Below are 17,350 nucleotides of genomic sequence, written 5' to 3' on the forward strand. Positions count from 1 at the left end.
TTTCCGAAGTGCGTGACTATTTACAAAGCTATCTTCATCTTCTCTTCCGCAGACTACCATAGCCTTCTCCCTGGTCCCCTTGTCTCAATCTTTTACTTACTACAATCCATCCTTCAGTTAGCTGTTAAATTGGTTTTTCTTATGATGGGTTAGTCACCTCTCTCTGCTCATTGGCTCCCTCTCCAGGATCAAATTTAAACTCTTATATCCTGGCCCTTGTGCATTCTCTAATCCAGCTGAATGAGACTATTTAATGTCCTCTCTGTATTTCTCCACTGGCTGCCCCCATGCCTGGGATGCTTTGCCCTATTGCCGTTGTCTCTTAAATCCTATGCTGGCTTCCTTTAAGTCAAGTTCAAATCCCACCTTCTGCAAGAGTTGGTCTTTCTAGTCTCCCCAGGTGATTCCCCTTCTCAAATTATATTCCTTTTTTTCACATATCCCTGTACTAATTTCTTCTTCAGTTTTATCTGACTCTTTGTGATGACCTATTTGAGGGTCTCTTGGTAAAGATACCATAGTGATTTGTCATTTCCTTCTCCAGTTCATTTTAATGATGAGGAAACTGAGGCAAGTGCTCAGGGTCACACAGTAAATGTTTGAGGTCACATTTGAACTCAAGAAGATGAAGCTTCCTGACTCCAAGAATGATACTCTATCCACTTGCCCCCCCCAGCTGACTCATAATACTTCTTTATTTATATTTCCTCTCTTAGAATGTAAAGCAGAACATGTCCCCCCTTTCCTTGTATTCCCAGAGCTTAGCACAATTTGAAGAGTGCCTGACTACTACTGTTTCTTTTGTTCTATCAGTTATCTTCCACTTCCTTTCTCCCTAATATCCATACTTTACACCAGTTTTTCTCTTCTGCATTGCCTACTTCTTCTATTCCCAAATACCCTCCTAGCCTGATTAATTCTAATCAAGCAAGCATGGTAAACTTCTTAGACTCCTATTTCAAAACCTCACAAATCTGGCAGACTCTCCACTAATGCGGACGTTGTCTTAGGCACTTATTCAAAGCTTTGTAAGATTCTTTAGACTTATGTAGAGTCTGAGCTCATCTCCAAGTCCACTCCTTTTCCTAACTTCTGTTTCTATTGAGAGAACTATCATCTGTCCAGTCACTCAGGTTTAAAGCCTGAGTCATTCTTGACTCATTCTCTTAACCCCAGTCAAATCTCATCTCTTATAGCTCCTCTCTATTTCTTTCCACTCATAGGTTTACCACATCCTTTTAGGTTGCCAGTTAAATTTCTCTAGGGCTATATTAAATTAGAATTGAAGCTTCTTAAAGGCAGGGATGGTCTTGCTTTTGTATTTGAATCTCCACTTCTACAGAGTAGGTCCTTAATATTTATTGACTAGCATTAAAAGTTCTTTGTAATCTCATTCCAGTTCACATTTCCTGAATCATTACATATTTTACCCTTTAAGTCCTCCATCATAACAGCCAAACTGACCTGCTTTTCCTCATAAATATTTCTACTAAACTTTTTAACTGCATAGATTAGCATGCCTGGAATACAATTCCTCTGCATCTCATGTCTTTAAAGCTCAGTCCATGAAGCCTTTCCTAATCTCTCTAGCTACTGATGTCCACCATCTACACTTAAAAATGTAGACCTACACAGATATCCTTTCTATTCATATTTGATACATAACAAACATACTTTGTGTCATCTATGTGGATATACCTGCTTCCTCTGATGGAATAAACCTCCTTTGAAGTATGAGAGTTTTACTTTTGCCTTTGCATGTCTAGAATGCTGTACAATAGAAGATAATACAAAGAATGTTATTTTATCTTTGAAAAGTGAGGTTCACCTATACAATGTGGAAGAAGACAGGTTATATGTTAGTGATATAAGGGAATAAAAATGTTATTATTGTAAAATCAATATATATACTTCCCTGGTTTACTCTGAAATGTTAACACTTGTTTCTATGATTAGTTTTTATTCATACTTTAAGGTACCTTTTAAAAACATATGAAGATGTAAATGTTTATTCAAACACAACATATAAAAATCCATGTTTCATTCATTCATTCAGGCAAAAAGGAGATTTAAAAAAAAGAGTATAAGTCTCAGTTTTGTTCTCCATGAATTTGCAGTCTAGTGAAGAGTTAAATATTGAAGCAAAACAAATGTATAATTTAGTGCCAGAATGACTGGCACAGAGTTAGACAATCAGTGCCATAGTTCAGAGAACAGACTTTTACTGCAGTGGGGAAAATGCTACTGAAGGAAATAAAACTTGTGTGAGGCATTGATAATTGATAAGATTTGGACAGGCAGAGGTATTTGAGGTCAGGAGGAAAGGAATGAACAACAGCTTGAAATAAAGATTGAGTAGGAGGAGTTCTTGATGGTTCATACAGTTGAGTTGAGTATTGAGGAAAAGAGATAAAATTGGATAGGTAAATTAGGGCCCTAGCATGGAGAGTTTTTCCATACTAGACTCAGGAAACTGAGCTTTATTTCATCATAGATTTTTAAGCAGGAAAATGTGACAAAGCCCATATTTTTGGAAAAATTAATTTAGCAGTGTAAACTTTGATCCCATTTTTTGAAAATACAGGTTTTGGGGGTGGCTAGGTGGCACAGTGGATAAAGCACCAGCCCTGGAGTCAGAGTCAGGAGCACCTGAGTTCAAATCCGGCCTCAGACACTTAATAATTACCTAGCTGTGTGGCCTTGGGCAAGACACTTAACCCCACTGCTTAGCAAAAAAGAAAAAAGAAAGTACAAATAGTTTTAAATAGTAAATTTTCCCAATGCATTTAAAATTTTCACTTATTTAAAAATGAATTTTACAAACTTTTAAAAGAGTACCTCATGTAAAATGAAGAATGCTTGTATTTTATAACGTAAGGAAAACTTACCACCATAGTATTTTGCACTTTATATTAAACCCACTTTACATTCATTAAACATTTTACATTTATAAGTTTTTATGCTTATAATTCACATTTAAATAGCACCTTAATATTTACAAAGCAATTCCCACCCCCACAGCCCTATGAAGTAGGAAGAATAAGTATTTTATTGTTTAGTAATTTGTTATGTCTCCTCTTGGTGACCCCAATTGGGGGGTTTTCTTTTTTGTTTTGCAAGGCAATGGGGTTAAGTGACTTACCCAAGGTCACACAGTTAAGTAATTTTTTTTAGTTGTTTTTTTTAGCAAGGCAAATGGGGTTAAGTGGCTTCCTCAAGGCCACACAGCTAGGTAATTATTAAGTGTCTGAGGCCGGATTTGAACTCAGGTACTCCTGACTCCAGAGCTGGTGCTCTATCCAGTGGACCAAGTAGCTGCCCCCATTTTCTTGACAGAGATCCTGGAGTGGTTTTGCCATTTCTTTCTCCATCTTATTTTACAGATGAGGAAACTGAGGCAAAAGGGTCTCACAACAAGTTTCTGAGATTAGATTTGAATTGAGGAAGAAGAGTCTTCCTGACTTCAGGCCTGGTACTCTATCCATTTAGTCAATGAGGTGAAGAAACTCACCTAGAGAAGTTAAGTTTTAGATCATTAGCATAATAAATACCCTTTCTCTGTTTCACCTCCAGGATACGTGGCCTTTTTCTGGGAGGTCTAAAGTGTCTGCATTGAGAGTTTGCCAGCCCTTTTCAAGTCTCTTCATGCACCCCTGGTGTCCACTAACTATAGGCTTTAACCTGTCAATGAATTAGATAAGTTGTCTACTCCAACCTTGAGAAAATTTCCCCCAGGTGGTCAGATGAGAACAATCTGGCCATGAAAGGAGTTGAAACAGGTCCTGTGACATGCTTAGTGTTTGGCCAGACACTGAGAATGCCAAGGTCATCCCTGCACCCTGAGCAACTGCCAATTGTCATGCCACTGGATTTCAATGACTCTGGAAAAAAGAGTAAAGCTGAGGATTTTGTGCAACTCTCATTTAAATCCAATTCAGGATTTAAGTCAAGACATCACTCAGTGATGTTATTGGATCTTTTTTCTAAACCCAAGAACTAAACATTTTTTCCTCTGAAAGAGCAATTAGCATTCTTATCTAAAAAGAAAAATAATAAACTCTTAATAACCTTAGAGCCTTTCTATGTTTATGCTCCTTCATCTTAAAATAACAAAACTATTTTGATACAAGAGTATTCCTATGCCTGATTTTCTTAGGTGGAAAAACCTTTTCTCCTTAAGGCAAAATATGAGGATATAATACTTTAAATATGCTGTTTTAAAGGCATCTGCATGCATAAGCAAGCATTTAAAAGATTATTGAATTAAATGGTTTAAATAAATCTATTTATAGGCCCTGATGAAAAACCTAAAGGTTCATTAGATCCCATGGTTGAAAGGGGTCTTCTCATCTAATCTAACCCTTCATTTTATAGATGAAGAAACTGAGGCTCAATGTGGGGATCTGTAGTAGTTTGTAAACAATAGCTGAAATTTCCATTATAAGCAAGAGGTTAGAGCAGTACAAAGAATATTTACAACAGGTATCATGTGTTTTACGTCATTAATATTTTAACCTTGAACATCTAGGTCAATTTCTGCTTATTTCCTTTGGTAGAAATTATTTTAGTTTGTGTTATTTCTGAGCAAAATCTCTTAGTCAGTATTCTGAGAATCAGAATTTTTACTCTGGCTCCTAAAATCAAGTATATGCCTACTCACATATACTTGATATTGATATAACAGTCATATTTATAGATACTCATATATATATATTCCACATTATATTAAAAGGGAATATAATCTGACTACTGAAAAGGCAGTTAACATATGAACTCAATAAACACTCAACAGATTTCATCAAATTACCTTTTAGAAATTTTGGATGACAAGAATATTATAATTATTCTGAATTCTCTAGATGTTCATTTAAATAATTCTGTGTAATTCAAAAATTCTTAATAATAAATCAAATGATTTATTAACTTTTGGAAGTAAATTAACCTTCTGGGAAATAGAGACTGGTTAACAGGATGAATATTCTTGACTACTTGATTTACAAAGCTACTATGCCATGCTTAACATTTACCCATGATGATCAAGACTTTAACAATCTGGTCACCAGATCCCTGCTGGCAACTGAAGAGTTCTATCTCATTATTTTGGTATGAAACCAGACCAGATGCTTTTTCCTAAGACCATTTTGATAGGCTACCTCAGATTGCCCAATCAACTTCTAACCTCAACTATAAATCTTAGGGAGAATTTTGTGACTTAGACAACATATATGGGAGGCAGAACTGTCATGGGAAGAGGAGCCAAACATTTGTGTTGAATATCTTACATTTTTTTCCAAGCATTGATTATAACTGGCTACGTTTCTTTTGCTGAACTTTACAATATTTGTGAGCAAAATTAAAAAAAAATCATCATTAAATATCTATGAACCTAGACAAATAGAATCTGCAATACATGGGGAAGACAGCTAAGAAAGCTATAGAATGTAAATTTCTTGAATAGGGATTGTTTCATGCTTGCTGACACCACCAATACCTAATATAATAACAATTACATACTTAATGTCTGTGGATTAATAGATCCTTCAATTTCAAAAATTTACAGTAAACGGATATATCCTTTTAGAAATCCTTTGGATTCCTCTAAGAGAATTTAAGTTTCACCAGATCAATTTCCCTGAGAAGGAGCTCTTTTGAGGTGTGGGGGTGAGATTTTTCAAAGAGGAAAGATCCCAAACTCAAATTCTATTACAATGGTGAAGTCTCATTTTGGTTTTCCACTGTCAATGCTTAATGCAATGCCTTGGCTAAGGGTTCAGTATTAAAATAAGTTAAATAAAACAACATTGCCTTAAGTCAAGAATCCATGTTTAAAATTTCAATCTTTGCCACTTAACAATGATCATCACCTACTGAAAGTTATTTAAGCTCTCTAAACTAGTTTCTTATTTTTTAATGAACACAATTTAAAATAAATTATATTATGGGAATGTCATGGTATACTATTGTGCTTTGAGAAATGGAGATGTTTTAGAGAGACTAAGAAGACTGGTATACACTGATGCAGAGTGAAATAAGCAGAACTAGAAAAGTTTATTATAACATTTTTAAAAATGAACTCTCATACTTAGAAATTCTGATCAATGCCATGACCAATTATGATTCTGGAGTAATGATGATGTATGCATGCTGCCCATCTCATGATAGAGAGATGAATTAATAGGCAAAATGAGAAAGATTTTAAGATATGATCAAGGTAGTTATTTGTTTTGCTAATCTGTGCTTAGGGTTCTGCTTTGTTTTTCTCCAGTGTGTGAAGGAAGGTGAGAAGAAAAATATAATTGATTCTATAACTTATTTTTAAAATAAGATGAGGCTGAAGGAGCTGATTTCTATCTTCCAATTCCAAATGGGGTATCCAAGTGGTATATGAGGAAAGGAGTAGGAGGAAGAGAGAATGCTTTTCATATTGGCTGATTCCTGGTGCTCTTTTATTTATTTTTTTTTTCGCAGGACAATGGGGTTAAGTGACCTGCCCAAGATCACACACAGGTAAGTAGGTTTTAAGAGTCTGAGCCACCTTACTACCCCCTTGAGGTATAATTCTTTTTTTTTTTCTTTTTTAGTTTTTTTGCAAGGCAAATGGGGCTAAGTGGCTTGCCCAAGACCACACAGCTAGGTCATTATTGTCTTGAGTCTGGATTTGAACTCAGGTACTCTTGACTCCAGGGCCAGTGTTCTATCCATTGTGCCACCTAGCTGCCCCCTTAGTGTTCTTTAAAAATTTTTTTTTTCTAAATAACTTGAGGTATAAAATCATGGAGTGGAGGCTTTTCTTGAAGTAGGTGAAATTCCATTTCACACTGCTTTATACTTTGCTCAGGAACTTCACTGCCTCAAAACTAGCCATTACTGTAGGGTAGGATATTTGGAGTGAAAGCCCTACCTTGTATCACTCTTAATCCTAAGAATCTTTCCAGATGGGAGCAGTAACTTCCCCTAACAGAGATGGAGGGCACATCTAGAATGAAATCTACATCTCGAACTGACGCCTCAGTATTGTGCACTTTTCCTTCCTCTGACAGTCTGGGACGTAAGCAGGGCAGCAAAGAGGGAGGACCCCTAACTCATGTTCTGTCCCCACGATGCGTCTCTCCACTGCTGAAGTCTGTGCTTCTAACCAGGGATTGTTTTTAAAGCTCCCTCTCAGAACTCCCTTTGTGGATTCAAGGGGAGACCCTCCTGGGTGGTGGAGCGCCTCCTCCTAGCCAAGGGTTCTTAACCTTTGTGTTTGTGTGTTTGTCTGTGTGTGTGTGTCAGTGTTTGAGAGTGTGAATGTCTGTGTGCTAGTGTGAGTGTGTGAGTCTGCGTGTGTGTGAGTGAATGCATGTTTGTGTGTGAGTGTGTGAGTCTGCGTGTGTGTGAGTGAATGCATGTTTGTGTGTGTGTGTGAGTCTGCGTGTGTGTGTGAGTGAATGCATGTTTGTGTGTGAGTGTGTGAGTCTGCGTGTGTGTGAGTGAATGCATGTGAGTGTGAGTCTGTGTGTGTGTGTGTGTGTGTGTGTGTGTGCCCGCGCAGGGCAGGGCAGGGGCGGCGGGGCCCCCAGAGCCTCCACGCCCCCGGGCCGGTCCCGGCCTCCCCCGGGCCTCCCTGGCTCCTGCCTCTGATAAAGGGAGAACAAGTCCCCGAGGCCTGGGCAGGGCGGCCGGGCAGGGGCCGGCGCGGAGGGCTAAGGGCGTTCCTAACCGACGGGGAGCTCGGGGGCCGGGCCACGTCGGGGCACTGGGGCCGGGCCCGGCCCGCCCCGGTCCGGCCTCCCCTGGCCCGCCCGCCGCCCCCGCCGCCGCTTTCCCCGAAGCCCCCGCGCCCAGCTGTCCGCGGCGCGCCTGGGGGGCTTCGCCCTCGCCCTCGCGGGCGCGGGGCTGCGCTAAGGCGAGCCGCGGACGGAGGCGGAAGCGCGGGCCGCGCCCCCCGCCGGGGGCCGTGCTCGGGAAGCAGCCCCGCGGGGGTCTTTCGGGTCGGGCCGGGAGCAGGCGGCGCGGCGGGCGGCCCGCTTCCCGGCGTGCACCGCGGCCGAGGGCCTCGGCCGCCCCCGCCCCGCCTCCTCCCCGCCCCGCCCCGCCCCGCCCCCGGGGCCGTCGCCGCCGTCGCCTGCTCCGGGGCCGAGGAGGGAGCCGAGGCCGCGGCCGAGTCCGGGCGCCTCCCGGGACGCCGCCGCCGCGGAGATGCCGCTCTTTGCCACCAACCCCTTCGACCAGGATGTGGGTAAGAGCCTCCCGGGCCGCGGCGGCCCCGACCTCCGGCCCCGCGGCTGTCACCGGGCCCCGAGCGGGGCGGGGTGGGGGCGGCCCAGCCCGGGCTCCCGGGGCCCCTCGGGCCGTGCGCGCCAGGGCAGAGGCCCCGCACCGAGCCGCGGCTCGGAAGGAGCGGCGGGCGCTTCCCGGACGGGCCCTGCTGCTGGCCGGCTTCGGGGGCCGGGGCCGCTTCGGGGCCTTTCTTTGTATTCCCCGGCTCGGCCCCGGGACTGCCTTGTCCGAGGCGCCCAGTTAATGCTTCTCCACCACCCTGTACGCTTGCCTTGCCTTTGCCCTCCCTACACTTGGCACCGTGACTGGCATATCCTAGGCGCCCAATTAATGCTTATGGGCTAAGCCGGTAAACTTGGCCTTCCTTTTTATTTATTGGTGCTGGTGCTTATTGCCTAACAGGCTGAGCTCTTTGACTTGGAAAATCGCCTTGGGAAGTGTGCCGGGGTGGGGGTGGGCCGGGGTGGGGTGGGGGATTTGAGGATTTTTACACTGACTGGTATACTCCATCATATCAGAGTGATTAAATGCTAAGTACGGGTTCACTAGGAGGAAGAAGTTCAAGGAACTTACAGTTGGATGAGGGAGACGTGGTGCAAAGGAATCTGTAAACCCGTAGAAAAAGAGGCCAAAAGACTGTCCCTGTCTCCAAGGAGCTTTCGATCTAATGGGGTAAACACATAGATACAAAGTAAGCCATACACAAATAGATACAAAGTAAGCTATATAAGAATAGATACAAAGTAACATGCACACAAATAGATTACAAAGTAAACCACAAAATAAACCACACAAATATATACAAAGTAACCTGCTCACAAATAGATACACAGTAAACCATACAAATATATACAAAGTAAACTACACAAATATACACAAAGTAACCTGCACATAAATAGATACAAAGTAAACTACACAAACACAAAGTAAACTACACACAAATAGATATAAAGTAAGCTATACACAAATGGATACAAAGTAAGCTACATACAGATAGATACAAAGTAAGCTATATACAGATAGATAAGTAAGTTATACACAAATAGATACAAAACAAGCTACATACAATAGATACAAAGCAAGTTATATACAAAAAAAAAGTAGGAAATAATTAAGAGGGAGGATACTAGAATTAAAGGGGTTGGGGAAGCCTTCCTATAGAAGGTGAGATTTTAATTTTTTTTTGGCTTTTGTAAGGCAATGAGGTTAAGTGGCTTGCCCAAGGCCACACAGCTAGGTAATAAGTATCTGAGGTCAGATTTGAACTCAAGGACTCCTGACTCCAGGGCCGGTGCTCTATCCACTGCACCACCTAGCCATCCCAACACAGCCAGAAGGTGAGGTTTTAGTTGGGATTTAAAGAAAGCCTGGTAAGTAAGTAGTCTTAGCAGAGGAAGGACAGCCTTCCAGGCCTTGGGAGACAGCCAGAGAAAAGATAAACAATGCTTACATGAAAAGTCAGATTAGAGGAAGGAAGATGGAATTTGGGAGTCAGCAATTAGATGGTAATCTTCTTGCTGGTAGGGATTGTCTTTTGCCACAGTGTGTGCACATAGTGGTTGAATAATAAATATTGATTGATTGATTGTAATCTATCTCAGTCTATATATTTGACAATGGTTAATTACTTAACTTGCTTATAACTTCCTTATAAAATGGGATTCTCTTTCAGAGGGGAAAGAATTAACATAAAAAATACTTTTTACAGAACATAGATTTTTAACTAGATCTTTAGGGAAACCAGAAGGTAGAGAAGAGGGGGAGAGTATATTCTTGGCATGGGAAGCCAGCCTTCAAAAACATAAGACTTCTGGAGATAACAATACCTAGCATTTAAATGATGCACAGAATGTTTTACAAATGTTTTGTCCTCTTAACAACTCTAAACAAGGTAGGGGCTATTATTACCACCCCCACTTTACAGATGGCAAAACTGAGGCATAGAGAGATTAGATTACTTGCTCATGGTCATATTAGCTAAGGGGTATTGTTATAGGAACAGCAGGAAGTCTGAGTCATCAGATTGTAGAATATGTGGATCATCCTTGAGGAAGACCGTGACATCAGAAAGGTTATGCCATGACAAGCACATGATTTAGATTTGAATGGGGGGGGGGGCAGGCTGTGCTAAGTCACCAGCTTCTCTTTCTCCTCAGGATATTTCTGGTCCAGTGGCCAGATATGGCCCAGGACAACTGGAGCTAACCCTGGATGGGAGGCCAAGGTCACACATCTAGAAGATATCAAATATCTGAGGCTAGATTCAAACTCCTGTCCTCCTGATTCCAAGGCCAATGCTCTCCACTAACTATCATCTAACTATGCTAGAATATGTGGATAGAAATAATATGTAAGAAAACTGGAAAGGTGTGGTGGGCCCAGTGACAAAGAGCTTTAAATGTCAAAAGGAAAGATTTTATATGTCATCCTGAAGGCCATAGGAAGCCCTGGAGTTTTATTGAATGGAGTGATATTTTAAGACCAAGCAAGCACTTTACAAACTTCAAGTGCTCTGTAAATGTCAGTTAATTTGTTACTTTTTTAAACTACTCAAGAGCCCAAATCTGATAAAGTGCTTTTGAAACAGATGATAGCAGGAATAAGGGAACATAGCTGGTGGTTTAGGGGGTGAAACCCAAACCTTGGAAAGAACCTGGAAAGATTGCAAAGGGGACCTTTGTATTTTTGCCTTTCTAAAGACAAGGGATGAAGAAGATCAACAGAGAAGATCTTTATTTTTGGGAAGTCTGAAAGGAGATCATTTTTGTGTTGATTGGTATTTCATTAATAATAGTGTCTGTGAGTTCTGCCTAGTTCACTAAGTTGTTTTTCAGTTCTGAGTGAAGTACTGAAGGGATTTAGGGACTCTTGGGATTAGAGTTTGGAGTCAGGTTGTGAATGGCTTTGATAACTGCTCTTTGCACATAATTTCTCTGTGAGGGAACAGAAACAATATTTATATAATGACAGCAACAATATCAGATAGAGTTGGACAATGTAATACAAAAAGTTAGATGTAACTGGAAAGTTTTGTGGTTCTTTGATGAAGCTATAAAGTACAGTTATTTCATAAAACCTTTGATGTTACCTCTTTTGGAGCAGTTATGTGGTACAGTGGATAGGGCACCAGTCTTGGGGTCAGGAGGACTGATCCCTCATTCACATCCATTTCTTGTGCTTGTCATGGCATTGCCTCCCTGATGTCATGGTCTTCTTAGAAAATGAAGGACAAGCATTATTATTTGTAAACCCCCTTCCCATTTTTTAAAGACCTTAAGTATATGAGGGAAACATAGAAGAAACAAAAAGAAGAAAGTGAGACAGATGATTTAACACAGCAACCCCTCATTCAAATACAATTCACCTGCTTTACGTGGCATCATCTCCTCATGATCTTCTTTGATAAAAAAGAACATGTATCATCAAACTTCTTTTTACTTCTGTAACTTCTAGGTACTGAATTTTGTTATTTTTAAGTTCCTTGTAGCCTTCCAAAAGAAGATTGTTCCTATTTTAGATTTTGAAGTAATTTTCAACTCATCTTGATTTTAAGGTAGCTATTTGATTATTTTAATAATTTCTAAGGGACTCTGCTTAAGTGCTATAAGAATGAAAAAGCTGTTTGACTAAAGACCCAAGTTGATGGCTGTGGGTTAAATTTTTCTGAATTGCCTTTAAAAAGTGCTTTACCTTTGAAGAGGTTATTCAGTCAGTCAAAACCCTTTTATTCTTTGGTCCTGGCACTGGTTTAAGCTCTGGGGATGTAAAGGATGGAAAAAGACAATCTCTGCCCTCTTGAAGCTTACAATATAATGATTGAAGCCCACACTTGGGAAGGTAAAATTGACAGCCCTTGTCAACAGTTTGGATTGGGGGGAGGAGGGGGAGGAGGAGGAGGAGGTGGAGGTGGAGGAGGAGGTATGATACCAGGAATGATACCAAGGTTGCCTTTTGCAATAGAAGGGGAAATGGAAGGATGATGGTGTTCTCAGAAATATTAGGGAAGTTGGGGTTGGAGAAAAAGATAATAGGTTCAGTTTTGGACTGGTTGAGATTAAGATGTTCACTGGGCAATCCAGTTGGAAATGTCTAATAGGCAGTTGGAGATGTGAGACTGGAGGTCCTCAGGGAGATTAGAGTTGACTAAATTGGTTAGAAATAATAATTGAATGTTAAGGGAGCTGAAAAGATGGTTATAGGCAATAGTTGAAGGGAAAGAGAAAATGCATCTTATAGAAAACCCAGACTTTAGTAGGCATGACTTGGATGAAGAGCTAGAAAAGACTGAGAAGGAGCTATCAGAGAGGTAGGAGGAGGAGAATGAGGAAGGAACAGTGTCATGAAAACCTAGAGAGAAGAGAGTATCAAGAAGAAAAGGTAGATCAACAGAAGTTAAGTAATTCAGTGAAGACCTACCTGAGTAACAGAAGACCCAGGTAATCTGACTCTAGAACTAGTATTTTTTGCTACATGACAAACCATTTCCTCAGTATAGTGCTCTTCCAGGTACTGTAAGGTACAATTGAAGTATGAAAGACAATTCCAGCTTGTAAAGATTTTATTTTATAATAAAAGCTTGTCAGGTAAGTGCTTGATTATTCTTTAATTTGGTCTCATAGATAATAAGGTCCCTTTTTCTTAACTCTCAAGAGTTCAGTCTTTTTTCCCTAATTCTCAAAATGACAATGAATTTTCATGAGAACAGTTTATAAATTGTGCTGGCCCCAAATCTAGTGCCTTCTCCCTAAGGGAGAAAAGACAATACAACTACGCTTATCCATTCATAATTTTCTAGAAAATTTTCTTTATTCTTTTGTGATGAATTTTTTTCAGTAGATATAAAGTCCTTTACAAAATCTTTAAATTTATTAATGTTGTAAAATTATTTCCTAAGTATTAATCTTTGGCTTCTAGTATTCTTTTTTGCTCCTGTTTTTTTTATCTGTATAGGAATTGGTGAAACTTCCTTCAGGGGTGCAAATCTTCTGTGAAAACTGAGACATTGAAGGACTTGGTCTCAACATAGCTAAGATGTGCCTAGGGCAGAATGTGACAACTCTTCCTGCCTCCATGGATCATTGAGCCATAGATTACATGCTGGAGGAGATCTTGAGATCAGAGATCCTGTAGGGGTTGGAAACTATAGTACCTGGTCAGGAACCAAGAATGTATTTGATTTGTTTAAATAAAATAAAACTTTATTTAAACAAGTAAAAAATCATTCCTTTGCTGTCCTCTGGTTGTTTGCTGACCTCTACATTCAATTCATTTATTCTTAAGATAGGTACTTGAGGTCTAGGGAAGTTTAAGAACCTTTTCAGTCATACAAGTAGAAAGTGGTAAAGCAAGTTTCTGAGCCCTTGTCCTCTCACTCCAGATCCAGCACTTTTTTCTACACTATGCTGTGAATACTTTTATGATATTTTTCACATAAAATTAAAAGATATTTTTAAATTTTGTGACATTTACTTTCAAGACAATCAAATGTTTTTACTTTTTAAGAAGAGCAACATCTAAGACTTCTTTCTGTTAAGTTTTTATAATTTTAATCAATACATCAAAGTACATATAGACACACTTTAGAATATATATCCAAATAGAACTTATTATTTCATAAGAGGCTTATTAAATTGTTAATTAAGCATTAGATTTAGAACTATACAGAATAAACTTATTATAGTTCTTGCTACAAAAGATTTATATTCTAAAGTTACACTGGCATTTTATTATATTTATTTATTCACACAATATAAGAATAGGAAAATATAGAATAATGACAAAATAGGAAAGATGGTAAGTTCCATCCTGGGCTCTTAAGTCTCAAGAGATGGACTCAATTATTATCATATTACAGAATATTATGGTTTGTAGTAAATTCTAGTGGACTTACCAAGAAATAAGTTTAACTTTGTTCCCTACTTTGAAAAATATATTAAGCACCTAAAGAAATTAAATTAGCTATAATGTATATTCCAAAGAGGAAATTTGAAATTGTACATCTAGGACCAACCTCCCAAACCTACTTGTCTCTTAGCACATTCTAGCTTAGATACCAGCAACAAGTCACTTGATCTCTCAGTGACCCCAGGCAACTCTCTTAAGACTCTTTAAGTTGTGAAATTGTTGCCTTTGTTCTCTTAGATTGCTAGTGGGAATTTTCTGAGATTCCTAGGCCTGATGAAGTTGCTGATCTAGAAAGAATTTTTTTTGCTCACCAGACTGATTTCTCTCCCCTTTCTCTCCAAGAAAGAAAATATTATTCAATTTAGCAAACATTTATCAAATGCCTGTGTCTCAGACACTAGGCATTAAAAAAAAAACTCCCTCAGGAAGCTTATATACAATTAGAGAGAAAAATAGGCTCTTGGAAAATTAAATATGAGTGTACAAAGTCTTTCCTGGAGGGCAACAGCACCTGTGGAAATGGGATAACTGAAGGAACCTACACATTTTTTGAGATTTGAGGAGAGAGTAGAGATGGAACTTGTCCTGGGGACAGTAAGCTACCTAATGTGGTTGTACTGTGATGTGCATATAGGGCAGGAAGGTGGAGCCAGGTTGGGAAAGCCCTTCTGAGCTAGGTGGGGAGTGCTTATAGTTTATCCTGAGAATAAATGGGGCTAGATGCAGCTTCTTTAAGAGTAGGTTGACCTATGCATGAATGCCATTTTGATAGCTACAGGAACAGAAAGGGGAGAGTAGTAACTGGGAGTGATTTAAAGTTTATACCTACTATGTGACCAGTACTTTGAATGCAAGAACAAAGGTTGAAATAATCACTACTTGAAAGAGGATATTGTCTGATGGGGGGGGCAAGAAGTACATTCATAAATGCAAATAATGTAAATATAAAGTAAGTATATGCACACTGATTTAAATACAGTAGAAAATAGTTTGGAAGTTGGGGTATCAGGAAAGACTTCATAATGAAGGTAAAACTTGACCTGTGTCTGAAAGGAGGAGGGTTACTCTACAGGGCAGAGGATGAGGAGGGAATCCTTAGATTTGTGAACAGCAAGATTAAAGATAAGGAGATGGAAGTTGGAGTGTTGTTGGCTGTGAGAGGGTCAATTTTGTTGGATTGAAGTTTGAAAGAGGAAGTAAAAGACTGGGAGGATCACTGGGGGAAATTATTTAGGGCTTTAAAAGCAAAACGGGAGTTTATGTTTTATTCTATGGAGAATGGCTTTCTAGACACTGATGGCAATTAAGTAGGGTAATCAAAAGGTCTGATCTGCATTTAAGGAATATTTTGGCAGCTGTGTGTAGGATGTGCTAGAGTGAAGAGAATTAAGGCAGGGAGACCAATAGGGAGATTATTGTCTAGGTGGGGGTAGGGAGGAATAGATGAAAATTTAAACTAAGGTGGTAGCTTTAAGATTGGAGTGTATTGTGAGGAAGTTGAAGATAATGCTGAAGTTGCAAACGTGGGATATGATGATAACCTGTGAAAGAAATATGAAAGTTTGGAAGGGGGCAGGGTTTTTAAGAAATTTGAGTTCAGCTTTTGATATGTTAAGTTTCAGATGTCTTCAGGAATTCCAGTTTGAAATGTTTGTTCTGTTGATGGTGTGGTACTGCTGCTCAGCTGAAATATTGGGCTTAAGAAAGTAAATTATATCTATATCTATATCTATATCTATATCTATATCTATATATATTGATAGCTGTATCTTTCTGTTCTATCTATATATATAGAAAGAGATGCAGAAGGGGGAAGTAAAGGAGAAGAGAAAGAGTTAGAGAGACAAATAAAGAGATAGCTCCAGTGAGTCTGTTTTGGAATAGTTTCTGTGGGGAGTGAGATAGGAATAAGTCAAGCAGAAATAAATTCTTTGCTACAGTGAGGGCTCAGTTGGGGTTGGATAACATGAATTTATAATATTACCAGGGAGCATGGTTGTGAGTTGGAGTAGTGGAAGGCAAAGGATGGGAATAAACCAGGGCTCTGAGGTTTGGCAAAAAAATGAGGTGCTTTATTTAGGTCAAGAAGGTGAGGGATTTGAGAGCATAGGACAGTGTAGAGTGAAATGGCTGAGGAATGAACTGAGATGGAAATTGAAGCTGGGCTAAGATGAAGTGAGAATAGGGCAGCTAATGATCAGGAAAATTGATGGGTAGAGTGAAGGCAGGGATAGGTCATGAAATTTAATATAGTTTCTTTGGTGTTAAATATACTTACATCTGTGTGTGTATATATATGTATACATACACACACACATAGATTTATATTTATATGTGAAAGTACTTATTGATTGCCTACTACTACTGTTCACTCTGAAATGTGCAAGCTAAGTAGTCCAATGAAAGAAACTTGATAAAATCCAGTTTGGGAGATAAGACTAACAAGAAACATAATTAATTTTATATTGTCTAATAAAAATTGAGAAGGGAGATGGTATAATTGGAGTGATCAGAGAATACTTTGGGGATTATCCTTACCTGATAAGCAGCCTGTATTTAGTAGGGATAGAGTATAAAGGCTCTAGTAATAGGATATAAATAAAAATGGGATATGTAATGAGCAGATTGATTTGAAGAAAGTAGAGTGTTCATGCTATATAGTAGCAAGACAGGCCCACTAATGTTTTTCTGTTAATTGAGCATGCCATTCCAGTTTGACTTATACTGCACTGGTTCTCTATTCTTGGTCACTTAATTTCACAGCCTTAGATTCAAGTGTCATGCCCATAGTAACTCTTCCTGAAGGCTCATTTTTGTTCTGATTAGTCCAGCTCCTTACCAGGCCCTTTCTGACCTAAATCAATCATTAAATCATTATGCTTTTTAGATTTTCCTTACTATTCTGGATTTCCCCTTAGGATGTCACATCTCTTAAAGACTCTCCTTTTCCTGAGCAGTTGGGATATATGCTTTACTCCCATTGCTGCTTCCAGACTATTCATATACTTCTTTCAGTGATCTTTCTTTTAAAGTTTATGGAATCCAATTATAGCATTTCTTCATGCTTGTCACCTCCCAACCTCTATCTCTGTGTCTTAGTGACTTTATCATCTAGTCTTCCTCTCCAATCTTACCATCATCTTTGGGACTTAATTATTCATGTTGATGTGGCTTCTACCATTCT

General features: G+C 39.4%; 1 protein-coding gene across 2 annotated transcripts in view; it reads left to right on the forward strand.

Annotated features, from left to right (window-relative positions):
* Positions 1-8,066: 8,066 nt before the first annotated feature.
* The window catches only part of STAM (signal transducing adaptor molecule), a 65,937-nt gene continuing 56,653 nt past the window's right edge, over positions 8,067-17,350 (forward strand). The window contains exon 1 of one of the 2 annotated variants that reach the window (XM_074192942.1): positions 8,067-8,221. In XM_074192942.1, coding sequence (XP_074049043.1) covers positions 8,182-8,221 — 40 coding nt within the window. In that variant the 5' untranslated portion in view covers positions 8,067-8,181. The remainder of the gene's footprint in view (positions 8,222-17,350) is intronic. The other variant, XM_074192941.1, reaches the window with a different exon arrangement.

Source organism: Macrotis lagotis, chromosome 7, assembly GCF_037893015.1.
Source record: "Macrotis lagotis isolate mMagLag1 chromosome 7, bilby.v1.9.chrom.fasta, whole genome shotgun sequence".
Lineage (NCBI taxonomy): Eukaryota > Metazoa > Chordata > Mammalia > Peramelemorphia > Peramelidae > Macrotis > Macrotis lagotis.